Source organism: Gilbertella persicaria (assembly GCF_025201335.1).
Source record: "Gilbertella persicaria strain CBS 190.32 chromosome Unknown B0P05scaffold_56, whole genome shotgun sequence".
Taxonomy (NCBI): domain Eukaryota; kingdom Fungi; phylum Mucoromycota; class Mucoromycetes; order Mucorales; family Choanephoraceae; genus Gilbertella; species Gilbertella persicaria.
The window spans coordinates 88,384-96,698 of record NW_026252017.1 but is presented as its reverse complement, the minus strand read 5'-3'; the positions used below and the strand labels follow the sequence as shown (position 1 = coordinate 96,698).

At 36.8% G+C, this 8,315-nt stretch overlaps 4 protein-coding genes across 4 annotated transcripts; 1 reads left to right on the top strand and 3 right to left on the bottom strand.

Annotated features, from left to right (window-relative positions):
• B0P05DRAFT_560082 (uncharacterized protein) lies at positions 1–1,276 on the top strand. The gene is made up of 2 exons (XM_051580337.1): positions 1–920; positions 968–1,276. Exons 1-2 carry the CDS (start codon positions 52–54, stop codon positions 1,224–1,226), a joined length of 1,128 nt encoding a protein of 375 aa, XP_051430570.1. The 5' UTR covers positions 1–51; the 3' UTR covers positions 1,227–1,276.
• Positions 1,277–2,415, bottom strand: B0P05DRAFT_560079 (uncharacterized protein). The gene is made up of 4 exons (XM_051580336.1): positions 2,127–2,415; positions 1,989–2,082; positions 1,897–1,928; positions 1,277–1,844 (listed from the first exon to the last, which is right to left on the bottom strand). The coding sequence occupies exons 1-4, from the start codon at positions 2,389–2,391 to the stop codon at positions 1,309–1,311; spliced, it is 927 nt and encodes a 308-aa protein (XP_051430569.1). The 5' UTR covers positions 2,392–2,415; the 3' UTR covers positions 1,277–1,308.
• A 1-nt stretch (position 2,416) lies between these two features.
• Positions 2,417–5,822, bottom strand: B0P05DRAFT_606130 (rab-GTPase-TBC domain-containing protein). Its single transcript, XM_051583355.1, has 4 exons — positions 5,529–5,822; positions 4,872–5,480; positions 4,778–4,812; positions 2,417–4,722 (listed from the first exon to the last, which is right to left on the bottom strand). Exons 1-4 carry the CDS (start codon positions 5,787–5,789, stop codon positions 2,619–2,621), a joined length of 3,009 nt encoding a protein of 1,002 aa, XP_051430568.1. The 5' UTR covers positions 5,790–5,822; the 3' UTR covers positions 2,417–2,618.
• Positions 5,823–5,832: 10 nt separating this feature from the next.
• B0P05DRAFT_560072 (velvet factor-domain-containing protein) lies at positions 5,833–7,446 on the bottom strand. Its single transcript, XM_051580335.1, has 6 exons — positions 7,292–7,446; positions 7,076–7,202; positions 6,902–7,023; positions 6,629–6,833; positions 6,486–6,577; positions 5,833–6,441 (listed from the first exon to the last, which is right to left on the bottom strand). Exons 1-6 carry the CDS (start codon positions 7,359–7,361, stop codon positions 6,083–6,085), a joined length of 975 nt encoding a protein of 324 aa, XP_051430567.1. The 5' UTR covers positions 7,362–7,446; the 3' UTR covers positions 5,833–6,082.
• Between the last annotated feature and the right edge of the window lie 869 nt (positions 7,447–8,315).

Below are 8,315 nucleotides of genomic sequence, written 5' to 3'. Positions count from 1 at the left end.
TTTCTTTTCTCTTTTACTATACCCTCTTTTTTTTGTATATACATATCTATTATGAGCATTTCACCTTATGAATTTGAAAACCATCATCTCATTAGAAAAGAACGCCTTCCATCTATCAAACGCATTTTTGATTCAATTCAAGACTCGGTGCCCAGCCAAGCACCATCTCCTCCCGATTTGCTACATGATTCTGATGAAGATGATGGCGATTCACTCTGTACTCCTTCTGTATCATCTTCTCCTCATGCATATCATGATCCATGTAATCGCAAAAAGACAATACCTTACAAATCACCTTCTGTAGCCTATGATACAACGCGTCAAGCTTTTGATAATAGTGTCGTCTTTCAATTAAACCTTGTTCCCTCCCATGCACATGCTAATGTTTCAAATATGACAAATCAAGGCAAACTTATTGAGGAGACATGTGACTTTAAATGTACTTCACACATTGTATGCGGTCAATCAATACTCTCGGCGCTACGCAGAAGAGTGGCACATGCTCGTAGCCATCTGCATCAAACACAACCTCGGCTTAGTCATAAACGTACTCGCTACGGTAGTATGGTTCAAATACCTAAACCAAAATATCGCCGTATCGATACTGATAGTGAAGAAAACGATGTGATGAGTAATGATTCCATAACTTCAGATCTGGAACACAAGTTTCGGACTGTTGAAAATCAGTATCATAATCCTCATTCCATGGATCAGATCAGCACTAAACATGAGCCTACTAAGCGCACAAAGAATCCAGCACCCACAGGTCGTCCTACAAGGGTCAAAGGTCCTTGTCAAGCATGCCAAGAAGCTTCTGATGGTTGTATGCGTAAAGCATTCAATTGGCCATTCTCTACAAACCAAACATTTAGTGATAAGGGAAAACCATTTGTTTATCTTTGCAACAAATGTGGTCTTCGGTAAGCACCTTTGTTTGTTATCTATTTTTACTGATGACCTTTATTAGTTATAACAAAAGTAATGGTTGTGTTTGCCGACATTGTCGTTGGGTATTTTGTAAAGAAGAAAAGAGAAAAGCATTACAACATATTGAAGCCATGCGTCGTTCCCGCCCTGATGGTCGAGTCGATCCTAATGAAAATATCGAGAACTTTGTCTGTAGTCCCAAATATTGGACTTGTGGAAAGCCATGGAAAGTTGGATGGGTCTTGAATAGTTTAAATGAAGATGACGATGAAGACGCTCTCTTTTCTTTTACATCTTAACCACACTTGTAAATTGTGTTTCATCTTGTATATAATAAATTCTTTTTTATCACATCATGTCGTCTTTGTGATATCAGTTTTTTTATTTCTTTGTAATCACTACCTGAATATGATGGCCCTGTACATTTTTTAAAATAAGGCGATAGTTTTCATGCTCATCTTGCTCTTGATTAATATCAGCTTGCCCATGCATCATTAGCGTCTGAATGCCTTCAGGATACATACGACAAGAGCATAAAATTTCGATTTGATTATCATCACCTGTGGTTTCCAAATCAAGGCTATACTTTTTGGCATCATGGTCAAACTCTTCTCCGAGAAATACGATTTTCCCCATCAGTTTGGTGGTGGTAGGTGGAAACCCATGCTGAGTGAGGTAATTTCGGACTTTACCAGCACACAGTGCACTCTGGATAAGCATCTTTTTGATAAACGACCAGGGCAAGGAACCGGCTAAATCCACTTGATTTACATAGGTGATACTAATGTTCCCGTCATCTTCTTGACATATTTTCCAGCCAGAAATATAAAGTTCGCCTCGAACTGAGCCAGAAGTATCCGGAATGGCTTCATCTTTGACAGAGGTAATGGAACAATACACCTGGGAGGGTGTCACATCTGTATCAAACAAAACATAAGCCATTTATTTATTTATCTATTTTTTTTTTACCTCGTATTGAAGTTGCTGCAAAATCGCGAGGACTAGAAATGAAATCAGAACATACTTTATATTCATTTCCTTTTTTTTTTTTTTTTTTTTACCTGATAGGCCATGGAGCTTTAAGTTTTACCCAAAACAAGGATTCATAGCGTGTATAATACTCTTTTATTTCTGACCGATCATATTTATCGTCCCCTAATGTTTTGTCAATGATTTCATTTTCTTTTAGTTGTACTTACATATCTTTCGGCACCCGGGCAACGTAGCCACAGTAGCAACTGTCAAAGGAGTACAACCAGGCGGCAAATCTGATAAGACAGTATCGCCACGCACCAAAAGAGGCGTATTCGTATTCTTTTGTTGCGTGTACAGCTTGACGTTTTCTTGTTCTTGATTTAAATCCCAGTCATCCAGAGAAGACGTCAGTTTCTTCAAATAGGCTAATTTCTCTCTTGTCTGTTTAGCGTGTTTGTTCTCAGAAGGAATGATAGATGTAATCGACATATGTTTATTTATTTTTTATAGAAAAGAAAGAAAAAGACAATAATAAATATATAAAAACATACGATAAAAAGTAATGCACACATACACATGACTTTAGTGTGTGCGTATAGATATATAGCCATAAAATAGTTAATAATGATAATAATAATAGTAACAATAATAGTAATAATAATAATAAAAAAATAGACTCATTGTATAGGGTATGAATACATTGAAAAAGTATATATTTAGCTTCTTGGTTCTTCAATAATTTCTGGGACTGACCCATTGCCCAAAACATTCAAGAATCTAGAATACATACTGGCTCTTTTTTGTTGATAACTTGAAGTTGAAGTCGTTGATCGAAGGCTTTCGATGGATTCTCTAGACTCTAAAAAGGTAGGCGATTGAGGGCCTATGCTGACATTGCTACTAGTATTTGTCATGACGGTAAATGAAGAGCTTCGTTTGGAATAGAGAGCAGAGTTGGGCCGTTTGTTCTGCTGCAACGAGCCACGCGGGGTCGCTAAACTGTTTGTATTTGCTAATGATGTTTCGCATTCAACAAGTTTGACTTTAGTTTCTGCCAACAACTTTTCAAGTTCTCGGCAACGTAAATCGCTTTCCATGTATTTCTTTTGATAGTGATCATCGTCTGAGAGTAGCTGGACAGTGTGTCTTCGACTCATAGGTGGTGCTTCAAGTCGAGAACCGAACAAGGTTTGATGAGCAGCAAACACTTCTTCTGTAAAAGAACCTCGAGGCATCAAGTATTCACGGCGTTGATCTTCTAACTCTTGTACTCGATTCTGGAGCTGTTGGCGTTCGTCATCTAAAGCTGTCTTTTCAAGTTGTAGATCAGAGCATGTCTTTTTGGTAGCCAATGATGCTTGGGTCAATGCTTCGTTCTCTTTTATCAAACTATCTCTTTCTTGCATTAATTTTTCTTTATCAATTTGAAGTGATTCAATGGTTGTTTGGAGTTTCATGATCTTTTCGAGAAGTGCTGCTTGTCCCTCGGTTGTTGTCTTGAGCGTCTTGTTGAGCCGTTCATGCTTTTCACATAAATCTTGATATTTCTGGCCCATTTCAAAATTAGCCAGCTTGATAGCCACCAGTTCAGATGTCACCTCGTCCATACCACCATGATGAGCGGCGGCCGTCTTGAGGACCTCGTTTCGCTCTCTTTGTTGCTGTGTAGAATCATGAAAGACTTGTCTTGCATCTTCAGAAACTGGTTTTGATGTTGTCAATGCACCAGCAATCAATGATCCAAAATCACCACTCAACTTTAATGATTCAACAAAGTCAACAAATTCAGCCTCTTTTTGCAACATCTGAATCTTCTTTTCTTCACCAGGCTTAATGATACTATCTAAAGATTCAACAGGGCTTGGCTGTCCTTCGCCTGAGGCCATAGGGTTATATTTTTTCCAGAGTTGTTTTTCTAAAAGACGGTTCTTTTGGGTCAGTTGATCACGTTCTTTGATCAAGTCCATCTCTCTCATTTGTGTTGTCATCAAATCTTCTGATATTTGACAGTTTTCCTTTTGTAACTGAGATAATGCTTTGACAAGATCTTCAATCTGTTCATGTAAAAGTGGGATGGTGCGGTCTTGAGGAATCTCAGTTTGGCTTGAAGTTAAAGAGGAAGGTGGTGTAAGCTCTTGAGGGACTTCTTCCTGACTTGTGGTCAAAGAAGAAGGTGGGGTGATTGAATCTTTAGTGACAAGCTCCGTGTTTGCTCCCCATGAAAACCAAGAATCACGCTTATTGTTGGAGGGTCGTTTAGGCGTTGTAGGGGAAGAAGGCGATTTGTTCAAAAGCCCCCAACCACCAAAACGAATAGCTAGTGCTTGTTGCGTGCGTGTCTTCTCTTGTTCCATTTCACGATAATAAGACTCAGATATACTGTCCATTTTTTGCTTTGTGATAACAGAACTCAAGGCCATGGCATCATGAATGACAGCCTCAGGATCAGAGTTGTATGCAACTTGATAGAGTTTACGAGAGCTGAGATACATCATCAATTGTTCAAATTCAGTGATCTCAATCAAGGCATCTTCGTTCTTTTGCATAATAGCAATCGCTACTCTTGTGATAGTCTCAACAGCACCTTCTGCAAACACTAAATCGTAAATACGTAGTACAAGCGAAATAGGAAAGGAGTAGGCGAACAATGTCAAATACCACTGAGATGCATACATGGCTGTGTGAATTTGATGTTGTTGCAAATGAGCGTCCAAACGAGGACAAAGCTGAGCAAGCAAAATGCCAAATTGGTGCAGGCGAAGATGTAAACCTTCCATATTTAGTGTAAACATGGTTCTCATGTCGTATGTCTCCATGAGTCTATAGAGACAATAAGTACATTGACAACATGAGCATGTAACACACAAACACTCACCTGACAAATACACAAAAAGCTTGTTGTTCAGGCATCTAACTCTGTTTAGTACACATAATAAACCTAATGCATTATTTTTTTTTTTTTTGTTTACCGTCATCAATAAAGGTCCCACTAAAAATGCAAGGCCTTGACAATAGCCAACATGAGCATCATAAAGACTATAAGCTTTTAAAAGACGGCCCATGGCTAACTGGCCTTCGCCACCATCGTCTTTAAACATATCTAATTGAGGGAAAGTGCGAGACAAATCACGCTGAATCACTCTTTCATAAGAAGATGTTTCGCTTTCTTCAGATAAGCGATGATAAAGGCTTTCTAAATTAAGAGAGCTCGATTGAGCCATAGCCTGCCAGATCACACCTCGAATACGATGAGGAATACCTCCATTCTGAAGTTTAGCAGCCAACAAATGAGGAAATTTAGCTACTGCAGTAGGAAAATCCTTGACGACTTGCTGCCAAAAATCCCATTCATCGTCGTTTTGAATGGTGTTTTCTTTCAGGGGTACTTTAGCTAACATAGCCTGAATGGTTTCTTCATAATCTTCTCTTACAGGAGAAAATGTGGCATCACTGACTAAGTTACGAATGGTGGTAAAATCAGCTTGAAGTCGGTTTGATTCAATCGAAACTGATTTTGGATCGGCGTTTAGAAGGGCGTTCTGTCTTTCCAAATGGGCCAACATGTATTCTTCGGAGTCCTAGCTTACAATTAATATCTAATTAAAACAATAAAAGGATATTTTTACTTGTGCAGGCAATTTTGCATTTTCTTGTTCTAATCGTTTTAATACGTGAGTATCTCGTTCAATTGGATTGCTTAACGTGAGTTTTTCGGGATGCTTTCTGCGTTCTGCCAGAGTGGTGCTTTTTTCTTTTTGAGATGAGGTAGTCAAGTGGTTCAGGTTGGCAGCAAACAATATTTCGTCTACAGAAATAGGCCTGTCTTGTTCTTGAAGTGTCTTTAGTCTATCAAGTACTTCAGGTGCTAAAGGAGCAACTGTTGTCATTTTAAAGTAAACAAAGAAAGGATAAAAAAAAGGAAAAAAGAAAGGTACAGCAATTTATTATCCTTGTGTACGACTTTCTCGCTGTCTGCATGTGTAACAAGCCTATGCCAATACTTTCTTGTTTTCTTGCTGCACAAGTAGCCTAAATAGGTAAAAGCCATAAGATGCAAGAAGGCTTTTTTTTTGAAAAAAGAACAACTTCTTTATACATTTACAAAAAAGGTAATAGCTAAGAAGATGTATTTTTTTTTCTCGGGTTATATACAAAACGAAAATAAAAAAGGAAGAATGTATCAAGGTGGCGATAGAAAAGTAGAGATATGGATACGTCTATAGGTGGGTTTACTGGAAGATCCTTGTTCTTGTTGTTGTTGTTGTTGTTCTTGTTGTTGTTGTTGTTGCTCTTCTTCCTCATTGTTATTCGTAGAAGGAGGTGCATGATTGCTGTCAATAGTACGATTGCTATTGTTAGGCGTAGTTTTAGACGAAGATGGTGTATTATCATAATCAGTATCCTTCAAGGTGCGATGGTGATCAACTAAGGTATTGTTGTTGTAAGAAGTTCGATCAACTACTCGACGTATCCTCCTACCTTTTCTTATCGAGATTTTTATGCTTTGTTGTGAAAAGCATTGTGAAAGTGGAGTAGAGTCTGGAAATAAAAAGGTAAGTATTGAAAAACAAGTTAGTTCTTACCTGTCATTCCTGGAAAATTTTTGGCTGAATAAACAGTAAATGGATCAGAGAAGACTGAATCAGATATTTGTGTGCTCATGGTGAGTGGGTCACTATAAGAAGAGATATAAGTGAACAGAGAAGAGTCAATAAATGCTATTTACCCAGCCGAAAGGTTAATAAACATAAACTTCAAACTGAATCGACCTTCGACTCGTACAGAAAGATCTTGAAATATAAAAAAGATACCTGGCTGATTATGATGGTCTGTTAGCTGGTAAGCATTGGAGACAACAGCACCCATAAGCGAACGAGTAGGCGCTGGATCTTGAAAAGATAGTAATGTCCCTGTTGTCGGTATTGGCTTTTCTGGAAAATGGAATGACGATGCAACTATGATTTAATAAAAATATTTCGGTTTCAAGATGATTTCATACCAAATGTACCATTCGGTGAGGTTGTTGAAGAAGGATTATAGACATGCCCGCGTTGTTCTTTTCCATCTTCAGAGTAAAGATCGCATTGAACGACGAATAAAGAGATATTACAATCATCATCGCTATACAAAATAAGATTTTTTTTAAAAAAAATAACGCTTGGTTGATATTTACTTTGCATTTTGTAATGTACCATCTGGTTTTTCAATAAACAATTGTAAAACAGGTGGAGGATCTATAGGTCTTCTATCTTTCTCTCCAAATCCACAACATCTGGCCCTAATTGGATGTTGAATTACAACTATCAAAAGAAAAAAAAATAACAAAGAAAAAAAAAAGAGGGCTTTATTTAATTCTTGTTCTATTTTTATATATGTATATTTTTCTTACTTAATTTATATTTTTTGCTTTTTTGACTTGGACGACCTAATCCAAGTGGTGGTGGAATTAAAACAGACATCAGCTTCTATATTTGATTATCTTTTTTCTTTTTATTACTAAAAGGGGGAAAATAAAGAAGAAAGTAATAAAAAAAAAAAAAAAAAGAAAGAAAAAAGAGAGAGAAAAAAGAAGAAAAAAAATATTCTTTTTTACTCTAGAATAAATAGTGGATTGGAAAAGAAAAGCGAAGAATGGATCATAATAACTTTTTTGTATGTATGTATTTTCCACTGAAATTGGTAAAATGTATTTCAAACTCAATAAGTGAATCATTCGCTTATTTTCTATAGTAGAATTGTATAGAAACTTTGATTAAAATAGCTTAATATTATAGAGTCTAAACTAGTTGATCATGGATCGAACAAGGTTTCTGTTTTAGGAAAAAAAAGTCTTGCTTGTAGTTTGCTCAAATGAAAACTGTCACTGTAAGCCACTTCTTTTTATTATCGATCGTTTTTTTTTCTCTTCACGCTACACACAAATAAGCATCAAACATAGATTTCTCTATTCTTTGGTAGTATACTATCCGATTTAAGCGATGTATTTGCTCACGATACTAATTAATGATAAAATAAAGGATTGGCTCTAATCAATCAGTCGTTAAACTTTTTATAATTTCTTTTTTCTGGTGACACAAAACCTTAAGAGGAGGCACCCATCATTTCAAAGTCAAATAACTTTATCCTTGTTTAAATAGTCTTTAGTAAGAAAAGATAAGCATGATTCACACCCCACTTGTAAGCGGCCTAGTTCATCTAAAGGCCTCTTTTTTTTTTGTTATTGATGTGTTTATCAATAACTTGATTTGTTTTTAAAAAGCACAAGCATATTCACTATTGTTCCGTCAATAGCTCATCTTTAGGGAGAAAGGGGGTGTTTCCGATCAATTTAGTCGCAGCGTCGATAAAAGAAGTATTCAAAACACAACAATCTCTTCGTCTTCATAACGCATTTCTCATAGCATATTGCTCCA